Below are 22,157 nucleotides of genomic sequence, written 5' to 3' on the forward strand. Positions count from 1 at the left end.
CTACCTGTCAATCAGTCTGCCCTTACCTGATCACCCTGTGCTGACTCCGCCCATCCCTCATTACGCGTGACCGGGGTCATTAAACACACTGCTGGAGCTACTGAGGCGGACTGTATACGACAAGAATGGCAGAGAAACTACAGCCACACTTCTCATCACCAGCGGTACCTACAGCAGCCTACACTGCTGAACAAAGAAAGAAAAGAAAGGCTGAAGTCGAGAAGGCTACCGAAAAAGAAGTTAAACGAGAGTCAACATTGGAGTGGCTTTTCAGCGATGGCGACAACTGAAGCAGTCGAAGACCTGAGGAAGGACTCCATGGTAGCTGTGTCTCTGCTGGACAGGTAATGAGCTGGTTTGTTTTGTTGGGGAAATGTATTATTACTGTGCATTATGTAGTTAACGTAACTAACGTTAGCTCCTTATGTCGCTGTTGTATGTATTCACCCAACACTAACGTTAGCAGTTTGTAGCTGACGTTAGCTAGCTAGCTATGATGGACTGCTGCTGTTTGAGACATATTTACATATAACGTCACTGTTTACACGCAGGCTAACATTTACACGTACTGTGGATCTGATCTATATAGCAGTGTTCACATTCACTGCTACCCTGGGCTGTTTGGACATTAGCCAGACGAGCTGTATGTGAGAGGCGGACTACTTCTTGTGTGCTACACGTGTGAAAGGCCAAGTCCACCGTTCAGAGGTCCTGGGAAGATTACATATATCTGTGAATATAGTTTGCATTGTATTTGTAAGCAGATGTCATTAGGTGGTATTTGTGTGACGTTCATTCATATAGACTTTGAACTGGATGTTTTACAAATGTGCTGATGTTGCCTATTTCTGTGTCCTATAGTTATGAGAGGGAAGCATCAACTTCCAGCCTTGAAGCGTCAGTTCTGACAGAACTATGCCCTGATGTTTCCACTATTTCTGCAGTTTCTCTCTCTCTGACAGGTGAGTGTAACTTGATGCTGATAGCAACATGGATCAGACCACTGTTATTCATGTAGTATGTCTCTTTGATGGATACATTTCATATATACATGTGTCCTTCTTACATATCAAGTTGGTTTGCTTTATGTGCAAGAATGTGCTTCTTAGCAGGGATACAATACAAAAAGAAATGGCATCATTTCTTTAGCTGCACCAGGAAAATGCTTCAAGTACTGGTCCTAGCAGTCACATGTTAGCCTACTGCTTGAGACTATTGCATATTAGTTATATTAGACATTTTTTAAGAAAATAGACTTTGCTTGTCAATTCACGATCTGGCTGTCAGCTGGCCACAGTAGAATGTGGGAAACAGAATGCACCTAACAATCCCTATAAATAATTGCTTGCCACCCATCACATAAGCTTTTTTTTTTTTTTTTTACATAGCAACAGTCCTGTGTTGTCTTTAAGAGAATCGCTAACATTGTTATGCCCCATAAACACATTCAGATGTAACTTTAATGTCCTACAAACACATTTAGTTCTCCATCCTTGTTCAGTTTTCTGTAATTATTATAATTTCTGCAGAGATGATGGAACTCTTTTCTCTTAGGCCAGGTCAGCAAGGTGTACAACAAAAAGTCCAGCAAGTAGAGCTTGTAAGGTTAAAATCCTGTAAATTAATGACATTTGGTAGTTATTATCAGGATTGTTACAAAACAACCCAGGGAAAGTTGAAAATTAAATTAATATATAGTATTTTTAGTAGAGTATTTTTTTTCTTTTTTACCAGTTGCATGAGGGTTTCATCAGTCTTTCTGCCTTGTTGGGGTAACTTCGCTTAATTTTCGCTTGTACATCGTGCCAAGTTTGTTTTGTTACGGTCTTCCTGAGTCATTTCTGCACATGCGCCGTAAGATGGAATAGTTCAATGTAGTGGGACTGAAGGGGGGCCCAGAGACACTCATAACAGATGAAGCACTGTGATGACATTTCAGCCCATGGATTTTTAGAAAAACATTATTAAAAAGCACAAAGTTAAAGAAAATGTTCCTAACCATTTTAGGGTGCCATTGGTAGCTTTGGGCCCAATGCTGTCATTCTAGTTATGTTATTTAGTTTTTGAGACTTTGTTTCTTTTTCCCGTTTCATGTTGAAATACTCTCTTCCTGTGGCATGTTTTGCTCTACACTCCTTGTCATTGTCCCTTTCCTGAATTTTTCCTGTTCACCTGTGTTTCATAGAGAGCCGAAATCATGGCCTTTCTGGTTTGCCCCATTGGACCTAATTTCAGAAAAAATTATGGTGTGTATGGTGGTGAATGAAGAGAGACAGATAACCAAAACCTGTAACTTAAACATTGTAGAACTGGTCATGTACTTTAGCAGCTCAAAAAACACAAACTGCACATAACTGCAGTTGTCAATATGACCAGTTTAATTGTGATATTCTATATTCTATTCTATTCTATTCTATATCTTTTTTAGTGACTAAAACATTACTTTTCTGTGCTGAGTTGGCGGCCATGTTGGCATTGGTGATACATGTTGAGTGAGATGATGTAGTTCACTGATCGGTTTTACACAAAACTATATGATATTTTAGTTTAATTACCACAAGCTGTGACTTTCATGACTTGGAAAATTGTCTTTTAAATTGACAAACATCATATGTGTGATTCATGTCACAATTCCAGTGGGATCAAAAAAATATTTGTCTCTCTCCATTCACTACCATGCAATTTTGGAACACTAGTTGCAGAGTTGATGTCATATGATGCTGAAACATGGCGGACAAAAATAAACATTGTGTTGATGTTAAGAAACCTTTGCCAAAGTCATAGATTCTATAGACATTGTTATAATGGCTTTACTTGACAAAACAAAAAACCTACAGGCCACTGAGGGGCTGTTATACCGGTACTTGCCTGGTTGACACATCGCCCATGTGTGTCTCTTAAAAAATTCACATTTGCAAATCTCCAGAGCCATACTTGAGTGTATTTATTTGTACACCATCAGGTCCACCCAGTGTACACGGTGTCCACATGCACTTATATCAGTTTGACTTGCGCGAAACAACCAAATGACTGCATGGCATGAAACATCCAAAAACTGTGTTCTTCTCTGGTAAACAACCCACCTGCTCTGTAATTACTGCCTCACCAACTTGTACCTTTTCCCATACTCCACATACCACTCACTGTGTAAAGAGGGAATTACAGCCAGTGAACATACACACACACACCACACCATATACATACTAATGAACACATTACAAAAATGGCTCCACAATTGTATTGTTTCCTTTGCTCTTCCTTATCACTCAAATACTGGAAACAGCTGTCATAGTGTTGTTTAAACAGTCTGAGCAATAAAATAGGAAACAACTTGCTCCCACATGTGTTCCCCTATTGTTAGTTCATCTGCATTGGCTCCCTTGTCCTGCGTGTCTCCCTGTGTTCAAGTAAACAAAACTTTGGTTCATTATACCGTACACTGTGTTCTGTGTCTGGGTCCTCAACTGTGAACTAAGATCATAACCACACACCAAACACTGGAAGCTGTTACGAAACACAAACTTTGCAGAAAAGAGGCTGTTTAATGCAAAGTATATGAACATAATCCTTTATATGGGCAATTATGAATTTCATTAAAAACAAATTGACAAAGTATTTCTGCAGTATTAGTTAAACTCCATGAATTTAAATAAAGTGATTTTTCAAACATAATAATAATAATAAACATAGTAATAATACATCTATTTAGTTTGTGCTTAAAAGAGAAATGCTGAATTTAACTCATCTGGTAAAACAGGGTTATACTGTATGTGGAGGCAGAAAACAGACTGAGAGACCATATTTGTCATATTTGTTTTTATTAAAAATGTTCACAGTTGACAACATTAAAGTTGAGATGTGTAACTGTACTAAAATTACATTACCTCTTTGCTCTTTATATTTCAGTTGACAAAAACTCCCATTGGCAAGTAGGCAGGAGAATGACACTGCTGTTACCCCTCTGATGCATCACCACTGTACTGGCAGTATTCCTCTGGCAAATCTCAACTCAGTTACTGGCTCTAGATTTTAAAATAATATTGTGTTGTCTAATGTCATCTGCATTTACAACTCAGGGTTCTGCAAGAGACAAAAGACAAAGAACATTTTGTCAATGGCAGGACTGACCAAGAACAAGCCGAAAAATGTAACTTTATTTTCATGATTGTAAATTATTCAGGAAAAAATTGGCTAAAATGAAGCTCTGTCAACTTAGCTTGGTTGCTAAAAGGACAAAAAAGTTCACAGAGTTTATTGTAAAGGCATATTTGTACCACCTATTTAGGACAACTCATGTTTTTCCCTGAAGGATAATATTACCTACTGTATATTTGTTGTTTGTAGAGTGAAGAGCAATAAAATGCTAAATATTAACCTACGACTTGATAAATACACAAGATTTAGTGTTACGTATGATACTATTATAGTTCAAACATATAGTTGCTTTTAAGTTGGTCTTAATTTAGGAAGTTCTTTCCCTGTTTAGGGATTTCTTATACTTACTTTCTATAGAAATACTTATTCAAAAACTTTATGATGAATATAATCTATATTGATTGTCTATACAGTGGAATAACAGTTTAAAGGTGCTATTTGTAAGAAAAGTTGATTGAGTGATAAAGAGTGATCAGAGCTAATGGTGTATAGCTATTGGTGTCAGGAACGGCAGGGCATGGGCAGGTGCATTGGAAAGCTCGGGACTTTCCAGGGAAAAATACCCGTGTCAGCAGAAGTGAGGAAGAGTAATGATTGGTTGAGACCAAAAGGCCATGCCCAGTTTTTAGGCTTAAAGGGAAGATATCAAATGTATTAGATCAGATCAGTTGTTCATGGACATTGTCTGTGTATGATCTCAGCTCTTACTGCCGGCAATAAAAGCTCAACTGCACTCAGCTTTTGAGGACTCCTGGAGATTATTTCCTTTTTAATTGGTGTCTTTTTGAAACTCTGAAAAAACCTTTTCGAACAAACAAAGAAGAAGAAGTCGAGACACGACAGTATGAGCACTAAACTTGGGCATTAAAAAATGTGAATCTGTAATTAAATGCAGGTTATTAAAATGAACAAAATTGAATGACACTTATAAGCAGAGATAACAATAAATTGTGAAATAATTTAAAAGTTTGGCCGCATCACAATGATATATTCTGCTAATTCAGCTGCATAAGTCATGGAAAATGTGAATCTGAAAAATGGTGAAAAGGAAAAAGAAAATATAACATTAAAGAAATGCAGGAAAGTTTTTTTAAAGAACCAGACAGGATTGGCTCTTGCCCCCTTTTCTCTTTGACTAAGCGATTAAACCATTTATTTATCACCTTAAGAGTAGAAAGTAGGAATTACCAAAAGTGTTACATGTAATTTACATGCTGATGATCTCAAGACGCTGATTTATCCATTCCTAAACCTCTGACATACAACAAATATTTTAAAGTTCTAGGATTATTGAATTCACGTGTAAAATGTTTCCTAAAAAATGGTTGAGATGCGTTTTGATGTACTTACTTGTGCACTTAATATTCTTCTTCTCCCATCCACCCTCTCTGCATCGAAGCGTGTTTTCTCCAACCATTGTGTAGTCATCATGGCATTGATAAGTTACTTCAGAGTCAAACAAGTATTTTTCCTGGTATGAAGTCACGACAAATGCATTCTCAATTCTAGGAGGGCGATGACAGTATCTGGCAATAGCTGCAAAGACACAGAAACATGTACAGTATTAGTATTTTGAGGAGTGGCTCTGGAGGGAGGGGGGTGGGATGTAATTACACATTTTTTACTTTCAAAATGTGTAATTACAATGTCATGTGATGCACTGGGGCCCAAAAAGACCTTTATGAAAGAAGCAGCTTTAAAATGGTGGATTCAGCGTTTTGAGCATCACAACCTCGCGAAAAATCATAATGAGTCATTCGGTCCAATAAAATTTGAAAAGTCTGGAAGACAAGATTAAATAATTTTATCTCTTTTCAAGTTAGCCGTGCACTTAACTGGGAGTTAAGGTCATTTTATAGCCAGGAAGTCTTTCATAGGAATGAATGGGGCTCTGCTTGCAACACTGTGTCCAGGTTTTAATGTAACTTCCCTGCAACGCGTGCAATTTGTCGGTAAGTTTCCTGGGGCCTGCCTGACCAGTACCGTAAAGGCTGGAAAAGCTGCACCAATTAAAATGGAAAGGCTCTGTCATAATATAATAATTCTCAATAATTTGTCAATTTTTTTATTTATCGATAGATTACTTTTCAATTTGAAAATTTGAATTTTATGTTTTCATCAAGTTTGATGTCACATATCTATGGCTATCTGATAGATTGGCATGAACACAAATGTTCGCATGCTAACATGCTTAACTAAGATAGTTATAGTTGTAAACATGTAATTAACCTAATAATGCAGTTTAAAATTTACTGTCACCTTATATATTTATATACCACATATTTTTAGCTATTAAAACACACAGACTCCAATCACACTATAGTTATCCTGGAACTGTATCTGTTGTGAGATGCTTTTGATGTACATACTTGTGCAATTAATATTCTTCTTCTCCCATTCCCCCTCTCTGCATCGAAGTGTGTTTTCTCCATCCATTGTGTAGCCATCATGGCACTGATAAGTCACTTCAGAGTCAGACAAGTATTTATTCTTATATGCAGTGAAAAGAAATGCGTTCTCAACTCTTGGTGGTGAATTGCAGTAGGCAATATCTGCAAGAGACAAAAACATGTACAGTATTACACCTTGATCCCACAGGGCATGTCTCTGTTACCTGGTGTGTGCGACCCTGTTTTATTCTGTCCTATTCTATTCTGTTGTTCTGGGTTCATATCCTACCAGGAGCGTTTCAGAAGTGAAGTGTTAAGCCCGCTCAGATTGTCTTCATTTGGTCAATTTTCCTTGATATTTGTGCTTCTACCGTGGGTGAGTGGGCTACATAGTTAAATCAAATTTTGCAATATTCACACTGCTGGCTCCCAGTTTCTGAATGTGTCCTAATTTTAACTCCACAGTACTTAGTTTATATAGTTTTCCTGTGGACTCCAGAGACGGCGTGTCACACCGGACACCTCTGATTTGCAAAAGTAGCCAGAATTCAACTTTATGCAAATGAGGAGCAGGAAACACAACACCCTGTCTCTTGAAAGAATGCATTGCACGGCTGCTTACATAGACAATGAATGGAAAGTATGGAGGTGTGCAGGTAATGCCGGCACTACACAGTTAAAACATAACACATTAAATAAACACAGTGCTAGTCTAAGGCATAAAATATGCCTTGACCTGTACTCCAATGGAAATGCAACTCCACTGTCAGTTGCATTTAGAAGCCAAGAGGCTGTTAGTCAGTGTGCTGAGGAGGCCAAATTAATATTTAAGTTTAACACGGCCTTTTTCCATTGCCAAGGTAGAACTACCCTCTTTTACCCCTGTTTAGGCCTACTTGTTCTGTAGTGGCATTAAAGTTATTGACCAGTGCCCCAAATGTTTACATACATTTAAAGTATTTGTTAAGTTGTGGTCTGTGTACTGTGAAAGGATAGGAAGTTTACTGAGCACATACTTTTTAAATTTCTGAACATAGCTTTGCATTTATGACTCTGAATGTATGTTCGTTAATATTGAACTGTAATGACAGTAATGGTACTGTCTGTATACCTTATTTCTCTTACGTTGCTTCTTCAAAAGATCACAATAAAATGTGACAGAATTTAAAAACAAGACATTGTAATTTCTGCATTCATTATCAAAGTATTTATCAGTAATACAGTAAAAATGAGAGGAAATGTCAATATATTCTTTGCATGTTGATTTACGGTGTGCGCCCCTAAATTACTGTGCTCCCAGTAGAAAAAGATTGTCTGGAGCCCTGATTTATATACCACCATACACATTTGTTTCACATTCGTTGGCCGTGAGGAGAGTATGAACTTGTAAGCAACAGGCTGGTAGTAGTGGTAGAATTACAGGTTAGAAATGCAGACCTGAAAGGCTAGAGTCGTGACACAGCTGTGTACAAAACAGTAATGATCAGCTGACTACTTTGTGGTAATTTGGTGGTAAAGATTAGATGTTAGAAGCTGACTTTTAACTTTCTTTCTCATCGTTGCAATATTTACACTGCTGGCTCCCAGTAACTGCTAACTGTGTGAATGACTGCTCTTCAGTCGTAGTTCAACAAGTCAGAGACATTCAGGACATCAAACTCTCCCCTGACAGTGTCTGGGCCTTCAATTACTCCTGGGACAAGGATCAGGTCTGTGATGAACTTGAATAAACAGCTGTACGATGCTTGATAAGTTCACTCCCTGATGCTGCTTCTTTTTCAGTGGCTTTTTGGTAAAAAACATTTTGATCCTAACAGGACAAAAATCTCCTCACCCAATGTCATAAAATTAAATAATAAAATAAAATAATATTAATGTCATAATCACAAGGTTAAATTCACAATACCTTGACAAAGTGGATTTGGTCTCCACCCATCTCTGGTGCATGTGGCCAGGTTGGTGCCATCTGTGCTCTTGTAGCCTGACCTACACCTATATCTTGCAGTATCACCAAGTGTTATTCGTTGCCCCCAGTAGACATCCCAATAATTCACATTTCGCTCGCGTTGATTTCTGCATGTAACCTCTGGAATGAAACTTTGCATTTTAAGTCAATTGACATAAGATTAATAATCATCAGCAGCACTAAAGCTCATGTAGTTTTTTACCTTTGCATACAGGTCTGACAGTCCAGTCTCCAGTGGCAGTGCATGTAGTCACTGCTGAGGTGTCCCGAGGGTTAGAAATCCAGTACTTCTCTCCACAAGTGACTGTAACTTGTTCATCAGGTGTAAACACATTTCTGAAAGCAGGTTCATAGCTGGTTCCTTCAAGTGGCGGCAGTGTCAGTCTACATTTTAAGGCTGCATTTGTTGGGAAATTAAACACAATCTGTCAGTTTGTTGTACCAAGACACAAAGTAGTACTATGTCAGCCATCCAGCACTTATTTTCAGAAGCAGTGTGATATAACCAATTAATTGGGTTACTCAGTTCGTGCTTACGTTCACCCATAGGTGTTGGGCTCTACTCTGCTCTTATTCCGATTTTTGTGCATTTTGAAGGTCTGTCTTCAGTGCGTTTATATTTGGGTTTGCACTCAAAATGCAGGACTTCATGTTCGTTGTACTCACGGATATTTCCATGCACAATACCATTTTCAATTTCGGGTGCATTGCATTTCAGGGTTTCCTCCAGAATTTTTTAAACCGTGGGGGAGGTCTGCCCCGGTGGAAGAGGGGGGGTGACAACGACGACGACAACATGAATTTTGAAATGTGAAATTATGACTATTTCAAACTGAATATTTTTCTAAATCCATTATTTACTATAGGGTTTCCGGTACATGAATTGAAAATAATAATTGAAAATAGGATCTTGCAGTATCACTAGGCCAAAACAACAAACACAACAACAACAAATTAAAGATATATTTCAAAGTTAAATAACTAAACTAGTCTATACTGAATACAGTCAAATAAACATCTCTTCCTGCATAGAATTCACGGTACACATCATTATCATTTCTATTGACTTGAGGGAATAACATCACGATAATAAATCAAGAACTTTGAGCCTCTCCTTATGTTACCTGACTCTCTTCCTCTGGAACCTTTCTCTTCTTTTGAAAATAGTTTAATATACTCATCTGAAAATGTAACCACAAAAGAGTCATGGCAGAAAATTACCTGGGCATTACCTAAGCTAACATTATGTCGTGCTGTTCAAAACGTACATCTGAAACGTAACAGGTTTCCTCTATCAATAGAAAATTAAGTTTTACAGTTAAAAAATAATCTACAACAAAATAATATCTCTCTCTACTGTATAACCAAAGACTCAACATGCTTTATTAGGCCTAAAGTAATCTCTCTTTAACAAGTGTCAATGGTACAAAAATAAAATAAAAATAAGAATCTCTCTGAAATAATGATAGAAATAATGCGTATCCTGTATCAACCAATCAATAACACATTTATCCCGACTCAGGGTTTTTTCTGTAGCCTAATCCATCTATAACATTAGGGTCATTTTCACGGGTTTGAACAAAACTATATCAAATATAACCTAGCTTAGGTACCTTTCTTTCACCCTTTTCTCTCCCTCCACGTCGGACTGTCGTCTCTACTCTCTTTGTCTTTCACGTGCCGCAGCCAGACAGGCAGGTGGTGACTCCGGTGTTGGTTTTTCAAAATAAGGGTATTTGCAGCGTAGCGTCACATTTCATGAAAAACACCATGTTTTGTGCCAAAATTCACATTTCATAGAATAATTTACATTAACATAAACATAAAACAACATAAAAACAAGGTAAAAAAACCCCATTCTGAAGGTGTGGTGGCTTTTATTTTGCCGTGGCGGTGCGCCACAATCAATTACATGTAGAGGAAACCCTGCATTTTATCGCTGTTGAAAAAAACAAGCGAGCATGAACAGAATTACAACATGTGTCCATTGGAAGACAAATATTATGGAGTAGTATAGGATTAAATACAGAAGTAAAAGTCATGAATGACATGACATTTCCCATTTACAAACATTTCACTTTTATAAAATGAATTCCTGAAAACAAACGACTGTTCTGATTCACTAACATATTGATTTATTCTGAGTAATTGAACTTAACCTGCTGAAAATCTGACTGTATTTAAGACGCTGAACATTGTGTTGGCAACGTCCCCGGCTTGAGCTGGGGACGTTTGATGCATGTCATCTCTATCATTTCCTGTCACATCTCTGCTGTTGAAGTTAAGCCAAGAATGCCTAAAAAAGCGATTATCCCTCCTGGACCACTATTAACATTTTAAAGTGTAAAACAGAGTGTTGAGTTTGCATCACAGCAAATCGTAGCAAAATCAAAGTTATGCTTTTATACCAGAAAACTCAGAAAACAGGTGGAATTGTTTGTTAGAACCAGCTTTTCCTTTTAGTTCCACTTTTTCTGCATATTTTTTTTCTGATATATGTTTATCTTAAAAAAAATTCTGTTATGTACAAATGGAAATTTATGTCATTGCTTCCACCAAGGAGGTGGTTTTGTTTTTGCCCCTGTCCATTTGTTTGTTGGTTTGTTTGTTTTAGCAGGATTACAGTTCAACAGGCTGTGGTGTGAAAACAGTTTTTAACTCGGGGAAACCTGGGGTTTACTTGACTGAATTCTGTTGACTGTTATGTTGTTACATGGTGGCTACTAGGTGGTCAGTAGTTGTTTATGGGGTTACTCATTAGTTGCTGGGTGATTACACTGTAGTTGATATGGTGTTTTATGCATGTCTGTATTGGTTTCTTTCCCTTTGCTGTTTTTATCATCCTTTCTTTTCTGAAAGGAAGACATTCCTGTGCTTCATTGTTTTCCTTCTGTTTATAAAGCTTGCTTTACCTTTGCATTTTGGAGCTTCGCCACTCCATAATCCACTTTCATCACAATAGATCTCCGTTGGCCCGAGCAGGATTTCAGTGTTAGATTTGCAGCTAAAGCGAACTACATTGCCATAGGTTGCTTCTTCTGGGTCCCCATTCACCTGGACATTATCATCGACACGAATCACTGGGCACTGTTGAGCTGGAAGGAAAAACATGATGAATAAATAAATTAGATAACCAAAAGACTAACATGTATTGACCTATAAGCAGAGAAGTAACAAAGACATTAACACAGAGTGACATTTCCCTCTGTGTGTCATGATGATGGATGGATGTGGCTCGTTGTGTTAGCTTGGACCTGAGCAGCTTGACATCAATTTTGAAATGTCAAACTATTGCTTTTTAAAATGTTTAAGGATGGCCACGATTCTCATTCAAGGGGCCTTATCAGTTCTATTATCAGCCAGAGGGGGGAAAGAGAAGAAGGGAGGGAGAGACAGAAAAAGAGGAAAACACTGTCCCTCACCTGTTGTGTGTATTCTCTTCATGTCTGTGACATATTCTACACATACAGACATTAAAACTGTAGTAAAATGCTGGCATGATGTCCATACGACTGTCTACAGGTTGTTTTCTGCTGAGAACTGCTGCAACACAACCGCAGACAGTTATTGTCATTATCTATTCATTTGCAGATTAGTTTCATGATTGATTAATTAATTGATTAATATTTTGGACTGTAAAATGTAAAAAAAATTATGAAAAATGCTCATTGCAGTTTCCTAGAGTCTTCAGCTTCTTTTGTCCAACCAACAGTCCAAAACCCAAAGATTCTACGTTTACTGTCAGAAATGAGGACAAAATCAGCAACTCCTCACATTTAACAAACTGGAACTCTTTTTCAGTGGCTGTATATAATGGAAATGAAGTTCCTGGGACTTTTTGGTCAAAAACATTTTGATCCTAACAGGACAAAAATCTCCTCAACCAATTTCACAAAATGAAATAATAATTAAAGCTGCAAGCAGCGATGAACGGGCCCTCGCAGTCCACGCGGGTCGCGGCATGCTGCCGTCGTTACATGCTGCCGTCGTTACATGCTGCTGTTGTGACATGCTGCTGTCGGGGCTTGTACTTGCAACAACTTCCATTGAGGAAATGAAAGTGAAGGCAGTGAAGCTGTCATTTCGTCATTTAGCAATCAAAGCGCCACCTATTGGTCGATTTGCACGAAATTTTGTAGAAATGCTCATCATGCCATGGAACACAATTGCCAAAAGTTTTGTGTTCATCGGACTGTATTTCATCAAGATACACAAGAATGTCTGTTTGACCACAATGCGCAGGAAATTGTTGTTTTATATTTTGGCCGTTCTGTGGACTAGCACATTTCTTTTAATAACTTTTTGTCAGGAGGGTCCAAAGATGCTGCGTGCAAAGTTTGGTGCAAATTGGAAAAACTGCCTGGGAGGAGTTCGAAAAAGTAGGTTTGCGACATTTGGCGAATTTGCAAATGGAAATTCAGTGCGAACGTGGGCGTGGCCTACATCACACTGTTCGGCTGTATTCAGGGAACACGTAGATATAAGGTTTAACAATGTGCACCATATTATGTGGGAGTAATTAGCAAAAAACGTTTTTTCTTGATAATAGCGCCACCTACTGGTCATTTTTGGTGTGTGAGTTACAGGGGCCGGTCTATACCATCCCTATGAATTTCATATCCATAAGTGTTATGGTGTGGGCACAGTGGCAAATCTAAAATGAAACTGCCACCAGAGCGCCACCTAGTGTCATATCGGTAACCCCTTTGTCACCTGTCCTCAGGAGGCCATTGGCAATGAGTGTACCAAGTTTTGTGTTAATCCGACCAACCGATGTCGAGATATTAAATACTTCAATTTAAAGAGCGCCACCTAGTGGTCATCGGCCAAAATTTAGCACAGAGCCTTAGAGCATCATGAGGAAGTAGGATCCTGAGTTTGACGTCATTTGGACAAACCAATGTGGAGATATGCAACACTTCCTGTTTGGAACGAAATCTGCAGGAAGTTGTTATTTAATAACTTGAGTATTTTTTGGAATATCAAAATTCTTTTAATAACTTTTTGTCAGGAGGGTCCACAGATGATGTGTGCAAAGTTTGGTGCAAATTGGTGAAATTGCCTGTGAGGAGTTCGAAAAAGTAGGTTTTCGACATTTCGCGAGCTAGCATAAAAACGGTAGGCGGAAATGGGCGTGGCCTATATCAGGAGATTCAGCGCAATTCACTGAACGCGTGGATACAACGTTTTTGAATGTGCGACAAAGTATGTGGGAGTTATTAGCCAAAACGCACTTTCCTTATTACAGCGCCACCTAGCGGTGAAAATCCACAACGACAACAGATTATAAAATTTTTCGCCAGGTTTGATCTATATTCCAAGTTTGGTGACTTTTGGGGTATGTTCAGGCAGTGAAAAATGCGATCATTTTGGCCGAAAAATAATAATAATTAAAGCTGCAAGCAGCGATGAACGGGCCCTCGCAGTCCACGCGGGTCGGGGCGTGCTGCCGTCGCGGCATGCTGCCGTCGTTACATGCTGCCGTCGTGACATGCTGCTGTCGGGGCTTGTACTTGCAACAACTTCCATTGAGGAAATGAAAGTGAAGGCAGTGAAGCTGTCATTTCGTCATTTAGCAATAAAAGCGCCACCTATTGGTCGATTTGCACGAAATTTTGGAGAAATGCTCATCGTGCCATGGAACACAATTGCCAAAAGTTTTGTGTTGATCGGACTGTATTTCATCAAGATACACAAGAATGTCTGTTTGACCACAATGCGCAGGAAATAGTTGTTTTATATTTTGGGCGTTCTGTGGACTAGCACATTTCTTTTAATAACTTTTTGTCAGGAGGGTCCACAGATGCTGCGTGCAAAGTTTGGTGCAAATTGGAAAAATTGCCTGGGAGGAGTTCGAAAAAGTAGGTTTGCAACATTTGGCGAATTTGCAAATGGAAATTCAGTGTGAACGTGGGCGTGGCCTACATCACACTGTTCGGCAGTATTCAGGGAAACACGTAGATATAATGTTTAACAATGTGCACCATATTATGTGGGAGTAATTAGCAAAAAACGTTTTTTCTTGATAATAGCGCCACCTGCTGGTTATTTTTGGTGTGTGAGTTACAGGGGCCAGTCTATACCACCCCTATGAATTTCTTATCCATAAGTGTTATGGTGTGGGCACAGTGCCAAATATAAAAAGAAACTGCCACCAGAGCGCCACCTAGTGTCAGATCGGTAACCCCTTTCTCAGCTATCCTCAGGAGGGCATTGGCAATCAGTGTACCAAGTTTTGTGTTAATCCGACCAACCGATGTCAAGATATAAAATACTTCAATTTAAATAGCGCCACCTAGTGGTCATGGGCCAAGATTTTGCACAGAGCCTTAGGGGCTCATGGGGAAGTAGGATCCTGAGTTTCACGTCATTTGGACACACCAATGTGGAGATATGCAACACTTCCTGTTGTGACCCGATTCCACAGGAAGTTGTTATTTAATAACTTGAGTATTCTTTGGAATATCAAAATTCTTTTAATAACTTTTTGTCAGGAGGGTCCACAGATGCTGTGTGCAAAGTTTCGTGCAAATCGATGAAATTGCCTGGGAGGAGTTCGAAAAAGTAGGTTTTCGACATTTTGCGAGCTAGCGAAAAAAAACGGTAGGCGGAAATGGGCGTGGCCTATATCAGGAGATTCAGCAAGATTCACTGAACGCGTGGATATAAGGTTTTTGAATGTGGGCCAAAGTATGTGGGAGTTATTAGCCAAAACACACTTTCCTTGATTATAGCGCCACCTAGTGGTGAAAATTCACAACGACAACAGATTATAAAATTTTTCACCAGGTGTGACATATATTCCAAGTTTGATGAGTTTTGGGGTATGTTCAGGCAGTGAAAAATGCGATCATTTTGGCAGAAGAAAAAAAATAATAATAATCATTACAATTACAATAGGGTCCTCGCAGTTTCACTGCTCGGGCCCTAATTAAAGCTGCAAGCAGCGATGAACGGGCCCTCGCAGTCCACGCGGGTCGGGGCGTGCTGCTGTCGGGGCGTGCTCCTTACCCGGACCCATTGCCCTGTTATTGTGCGCGCATGTCTTAACTGATAGCCAAAAACGGTTTTGTGTTGATAATAGCGCCACCTGCTGGTGGTTTTTGGTGTGTGAGTTACAGATGCCAGTCTGTACCACCCCAATCAGTTTCATGTCCATAAGTGTTATGGTGTGGGCACAGTGCCAAATTATAAAATGAAACTGCCGCCAGAGCGCCACCTAGTGTCAGATCGGTAACAGCTTTGTCAGCTATCCTCAGAAGGGCAGTGGCAATGAGTATACCAAGTTTGGCGTCAATCTGACCAACCGATGTGGAGATATAAAATACTTCAATTTAAATAGCGCCACCTAGTAGTCATGGGCCAAGATTTTGCACAGAGCCTTAGGGGCTCATGGGGAAGTATTATCCTGAGTTTCACGTCATTTGGACACACCAATGTGGAGATATGCAACACTTCCTGTTGTGACCCGAATCCACAGGAAGTTGTTATTTAATAACTTGAGTATTCTTTGGCGTATCAAAATTCTTTTAATAACTTTTTGTCAGGGGACTCCACAGATGGTGTGTGCAAAGTTTGGTGAAAATCGGTGACATTGCCCGGGAGGAGTTCGAAAAAGTAGGTTTTCGACATTTCGCGAGCTAGCGAAAAAAAACGCTAGGCGGAAATGGGCGTGGCCTATTTCAGGAGATTCAACAAGATTCCCTGAACGCGTGCATATAAGTTTTTTGAATGTGCGACCAAGTTTGTGGGAGTTATTAGCCAAAACACACTTTCCTTGATTATAGCGCCACCTACTGGTGAAAATTCACAACGACAACAGATTATAAAATTTTTCGCCAGGTCTGATCTATATTCCAAGTTTGATGAGTTTTGGGGTATGTTCAGGCAGTGAAAAATGCAATCATTTTGGACAAAGAAAAACAAATAACAAAGAAGAATTAAAGCTGCAAGCAGCGATGAACGGGCCCTCGCAGTCCACGCGGGTCGGGGCGTGCTGCCGTCGCGGCATGCTGCCGTCGTTACATGCTGCCGTCGTGACATGCTGCTGTCGGGGCTTGTACTTGCAACAACTTCCATTGAGGAAATGAAAGTGAAGGCAGTGAAGCTGTCATTTCGTCATTTAGCAATAAAAGCGCCACCTATTGGTCGATTTGCACGAAATTTTGGAGAAATGCTCATCGTGCCATGGAACACAATTGCCAAAAGTTTTGTGTTGATCGGACTGTATTTCATCAAGATACACAAGAATGTCTGTTTGACCACAATGCGCAGGAAATAGTTGTTTTATATTTTGGGCGTTCTGTGGACTAGCACATTTCTTTTAATAACTTTTTGTCAGGAGGGTCCACAGATGCTGCGTGCAAAGTTTGGTGCAAATTGGAAAAATTGCCTGGGAGGAGTTCGAAAAAGTAGGTTTGCAACATTTGGCGAATTTGCAAATGGAAATTCAGTGTGAACGTGGGCGTGGCCTACATCACACTGTTCGGCAGTATTCAGGGAAACACGTAGATATAATGTTTAACAATGTGCACCATATTATGTGGGAGTAATTAGCAAAAAACGTTTTTTCTTGATAATAGCGCCACCTGCTGGTTATTTTTGGTGTGTGAGTTACAGGGGCCAGTCTATACCACCCCTATGAATTTCTTATCCATAAGTGTTATGGTGTGGGCACAGTGCCAAATATAAAAAGAAACTGCCACCAGAGCGCCACCTAGTGTCAGATCGGTAACCCCTTTCTCAGCTATCCTCAGGAGGGCATTGGCAATCAGTGTACCAAGTTTTGTGTTAATCCGACCAACCGATGTCAAGATATAAAATACTTCAATTTAAATAGCGCCACCTAGTGGTCATGGGCCAAGATTTTGCACAGAGCCTTAGGGGCTCATGGGGAAGTAGGATCCTGAGTTTCACGTCATTTGGACACACCAATGTGGAGATATGCAACACTTCCTGTTGTGACCCGATTCCACAGGAAGTTGTTATTTAATAACTTGAGTATTCTTTGGAATATCAAAATTCTTTTAATAACTTTTTGTCAGGAGGGTCCACAGATGCTGTGTGCAAAGTTTCGTGCAAATCGATGAAATTGCCTGGGAGGAGTTCGAAAAAGTAGGTTTTCGACATTTTGCGAGCTAGCGAAAAAAAACGGTAGGCGGAAATGGGCGTGGCCTATATCAGGAGATTCAGCAAGATTCACTGAACGCGTGGATATAAGGTTTTTGAATGTGGGCCAAAGTATGTGGGAGTTATTAGCCAAAACACACTTTCCTTGATTATAGCGCCACCTAGTGGTGAAAATTCACAACGACAACAGATTATAAAATTTTTCACCAGGTGTGACATATATTCCAAGTTTGATGAGTTTTGGGGTATGTTCAGGCAGTGAAAAATGCGATCATTTTGGCAGAAGAAAAAAAATAATAATAATCATTACAATTACAATAGGGTCCTCGCAGTTTCACTGCTCGGGCCCTAATTAAAGCTGCAAGCAGCGATGAACGGGCCCTCGCAGTCCACGCGGGTCGGGGCGTGCTGCTGTCGGGGCGTGCTCCTTACCCGGACCCATTGCCCCGTTATTGTGCGCGCATGTCTTAACTGATAGCCAAAAACGGTTTTGTGTTGATAATAGCGCCACCTGCTGGTGGTTTTTGGTGTGTGAGTTACAGATGCCAGTCTATACCACCCCAATCAGTTTCATATCCATAAGTGTTATGGTGTGGGCACAGTGCCACTTATGAAATGAAACTGCCACCAGAGCGCCACCTATTGTGAGATCGGTAACACCTTCATCAGCTGTCCTCAGGAGGCCATTGGCAATGAGTGTACCAAGTTTTGTGTTAATCCGACCAACCAATGTCGAGATATAAAATACTTCAATTTAAATAGCGCCACCTAGTGGTCATGGGCCAAGATTTTGCACAGAGCCTTAGAGGCTCATGGGGAAGTAGTATCCTGAGATTCACATCATTTGGACACACCAATGTGGAGATATGCAACACTTCCTGTTTTGACTCGAATCCACAGGAAGTTGTTATTTAATAACTTGAGTATTCTTTGGCATATCAAAATTCTTTTAATAACTTTTTGTCCAAAGGGTCCACAGATGCTGTGTGCAAAGTTTTGTGCAAATTGGTGAAATTGCCTGGGAGGAGTTCGAAAAAGTAGGTTTGCGACATTTCGCGAGCTAGCGAAAAAAAACGCCAGCGCAAATGGGCGTGGCCTCTATCAGGAGATTCAGCAGAATTCACAGAACGCGTGGATATAAGGTTTTTGAATGTGCGACAAAGTATATGGGAGTTATTAACCAAAACACACTTTCCTTGATTGTAGCGCCACCTAGTGGTGAAAATTCTGAACGACAACAGATTATAAAATTTTTCGCCAGGTCTGATCTATATTCCAAGTTTGGTGACTTTTGGGGTATGTTCAGGCAGTGAAAAATGCGATCATTACGGACAAAGGAAAATAATAATAATTAAAGCTGCAAGCAGCGATGAACGGGCCCTCGCAGTCCACGCACGTCGGGGCGTGCTGCTGTCGCGGCATGCTGCCGTCGTTACATGCTGCTGTCGTTACATGCTGCTGTCGGGGCATGCTGCTGTCGTTACATGCCGCTGTCCGGGCATGCTGCTGTCGAGGCTTGTTCATGCAACAACTTCCGTAGAGGAAACAAAACTGAAGGCAGTGAAGCTGCTGTTTCGTCATGTAGCAATAAAAGCGCCACCTATTGGTCGATTTGCACGAAATTTGGTAGAAATGCTCTTCGTGCCATGGAACACAATTGCCAAAAGTTTTGTGTTAATCGGACTGTATTTCATCAAGATACACAAGAATGTCTGTTTGACCACAATGTGCAGGAAATTGTTGTTTTATATTTTGGGCGTTCTGTGGACTAGCACATTTCTTTTAATAACTTTTTGTCAGGAGGGTCCACAGATGCTGCGTGCAAAGTTTGGTGCAAATCGTAGAAATTGCCTGGGAGGAGTTCGAAAAAGTAGGTTTGCGACATTTGGCGAATTTGCGAATGGAAATTCAGTGCGAACATGGGCGTGGCCCACATCATACAGTTCAGCTGAATTCAGGGAAGAGGTAAATATAAGGTTTAACAATGTGTGACAAATTATGTGGGAGTTATTGGCCAAGAACTGCTTTATGTTGATAATAGCGCCACCTGCTGGTCATTTTTGGTGTGTGAGTTACAGGGGCCAGTCTATACCACCCCTATGAATTTCATATCCATAAGTGTTATGGTGTGGGCACAGTGGCAAATATAATATGAAACTGCCACCAGAGCGCCACCTAGTGTCAGATCGGTAACCCCTTCGTCAGCTTTCCTCAGGAGGGCATTGGCAATGACTGTTTCAAGTTTTGTGTTAATCCGACCAACCGATGTTGAGATATAAAATACTTCAATTTAAAGAGCGCCACCTAGTGGTCATCGGCCAACATTTTGCACAGAGCCTTATGGTCTCATGGGGAAGTAGTTTCCTGAGTTTCATGTCATTTGGACACACCAATGTGGAGATATGCAACACTTCCTGTTTTGACCCAAATCTACAGGAAGTTGTTATTTAATAACTTGATTATTGTTTGGAATAGCAAAATTCTTTTAATAACTTTTTGTCAGGAGGGTCCACAGATGCTGTGTGCAAAGTTTGGTCCAAATCGGTGAAATTGCCTGGGAGGAGTTCGAAAAAGTAGGTTTGCGACATTTCGCGCGCTAGCAAAAAAAAAACGGTAGGCGGAAATGGGCGTGGCCTATATCAGGAGATTCAGCAAGATTCACTGAACGCGTGGATATAAGGTTTTTGAATGTGCGACAAAGTATGTGGGAGTTATTAGCCAAAACACACTTTCCTTGATTGTAGCGCCACCTAGTGGTGAAAATTCACAACGACAAGAGATTATAAAATTTTTCGCCAGGTCTGATTTATATTCCAAGTTTGGTGAGTTTTGGGGTATGTTCAGGCAGTGAAAAATGCGATCATTTGGGAACAATAAAAATAAAAATAATAATAAGAATCATTACAATTACAATAGGGTCCTCGCAGTTTCACTGCTCGGGCCCTAATAATTAAAGCTGCAAGCAGCGATGAACGGGCCCTCGCAGTCCACGCGGGTCGGGGCGTGCTGCTGTCGGGGCGTGCTCCTTACCCGGACCCATTGCCCCGTTATTGTGCGCGCATGTCTTAACTGATAGCCAAAAACGGTTTTGTGTTGATAATAGCGCCACCTGCTGGTGGTTTTTGGTGTGTGAGTTACAGATGCCAGTCTATACCACCCCAATCAGTTTCATATCCATAAGTGTTATGGTGTGGGCACAGTGCCACTTATGAAATGAAACTGCCACCAGAGCGCCACCTATTGTGAGATCGGTAACACCTTCGTCAGCTGTCCTCAGGAGGCCATTGGCAATGAGTGTACCAAGTTTTGTGTTAATCCGACCAACCAATGTCGAGATATAAAATACTTCAATTTAAATAGCGCCACCTAGTGGTCATGGGCCAAGATTTTGCACAGAGCCTTAGAGGCTCATGGGGAAGTAGTATCCTGAGATTCACATCATTTGGACACACCAATGTGGAGATATGCAACACTTCCTGTTTTGACTCGAATCCACAGGAAGTTGTTATTTAATAACTTGAGTATTCTTTGGCATATCAAAATTCTTTTAATAACTTTTTGTCCAAAGGGTCCACAGATGCTGTGTGCAAAGTTTTGTGCAAATTGGTGAAATTGCCTGGGAGGAGTTCGAAAAAGTAGGTTTGCGACATTTCGCGAGCTAGCGAAAAAAAACGCCAGCGCAAATGGGCGTGGCCTCTATCAGGAGATTCAGCAGAATTCACAGAACGCGTGGATATAAGGTTTTTGAATGTGCGACAAAGTATATGGGAGTTATTAGCCAAAACACACTTTCCTTGATTGTAGCGCCACCTAGTGGTGAAAATTCTGAACGACAACAGATTATAAAATTTTTCGCCAGGTCTGATCTATATTCCAAGTTTGGTGACTTTTGGGGTATGTTCAGGCAGTGAAAAATGCGATCATTACGGACAAAGGAAAATAATAATAATAATAATAATAATAATAATAATAATAATAATCATTACAATTACAATAGGGTCCTCGCAGTTTCACTGCTCGGGCCCTAATTAAAGCTGCAAGCAGCGATGAACGGGCCCTCGCAGTCCACGCGCGTCGGGGCGTGCTGCTGTCGTGACATGCTGCTGTCGGGGCATGCTGCTGTCGTGACATGCTGCTGTCGGGGCATGCTGCTGTCATTACGTGCTGCTGTCGGGGCATGCTGCTGTCGAGGCTTGTTCATGCAACAACTTCCATAGAGGAATCAAAACTGAAGGCAGTGAAGCTGTCATTTCGTCATTTAGCAATAAAAGCGCCACCTATTGGTCGATTTGCACGAAATTTTGTAGAAATGCTGATCGTGCCATGGAACACAATTGCCAAAAGTTTTGTGTTCATCGGACTGTATTTCATCAAGATACACAAGAATGTCTGTTTGACCACAATGCGCAGGAAATTGTTGTTTTATATTTTGGCCGTTCTGTGGACTAGCACATTTCTTTTAATAACTTTTTGTCAGGAGGGTCCAGAGATGCTGCGTGCAAAGTTTGGTGCAAATT

The 22,157-nt window shown here is 40.3% G+C and overlaps 1 protein-coding gene across 1 annotated transcript in view; it reads right to left on the reverse strand.

Moving 5' to 3' along the window:
* Positions 1–3,801: 3,801 nt before the first annotated feature.
* The window catches only part of LOC141004497 (coagulation factor XIII B chain-like), a 40,847-nt gene continuing 22,491 nt past the window's right edge, over positions 3,802–22,157 (reverse strand). The window contains exons 5-10 of the mRNA XM_073476010.1: positions 11,424–11,606; positions 8,714–8,908; positions 8,452–8,631; positions 6,525–6,707; positions 5,506–5,691; positions 3,802–4,080 (exon numbers count right to left, since the gene is read on the reverse strand). Of these exons, the coding sequence (XP_073332111.1) occupies positions 4,073–4,080; positions 5,506–5,691; positions 6,525–6,707; positions 8,452–8,631; positions 8,714–8,908; positions 11,424–11,606 (935 nt within the window). The 3' untranslated portion in view covers positions 3,802–4,072. The remainder of the gene's footprint in view (positions 4,081–5,505; positions 5,692–6,524; positions 6,708–8,451; positions 8,632–8,713; positions 8,909–11,423; positions 11,607–22,157) is intronic.

The sequence above is a fragment of the Pagrus major genome, chromosome 11 (genome assembly GCF_040436345.1).
Source record: "Pagrus major chromosome 11, Pma_NU_1.0".
NCBI lineage: Eukaryota > Metazoa > Chordata > Actinopteri > Spariformes > Sparidae > Pagrus > Pagrus major.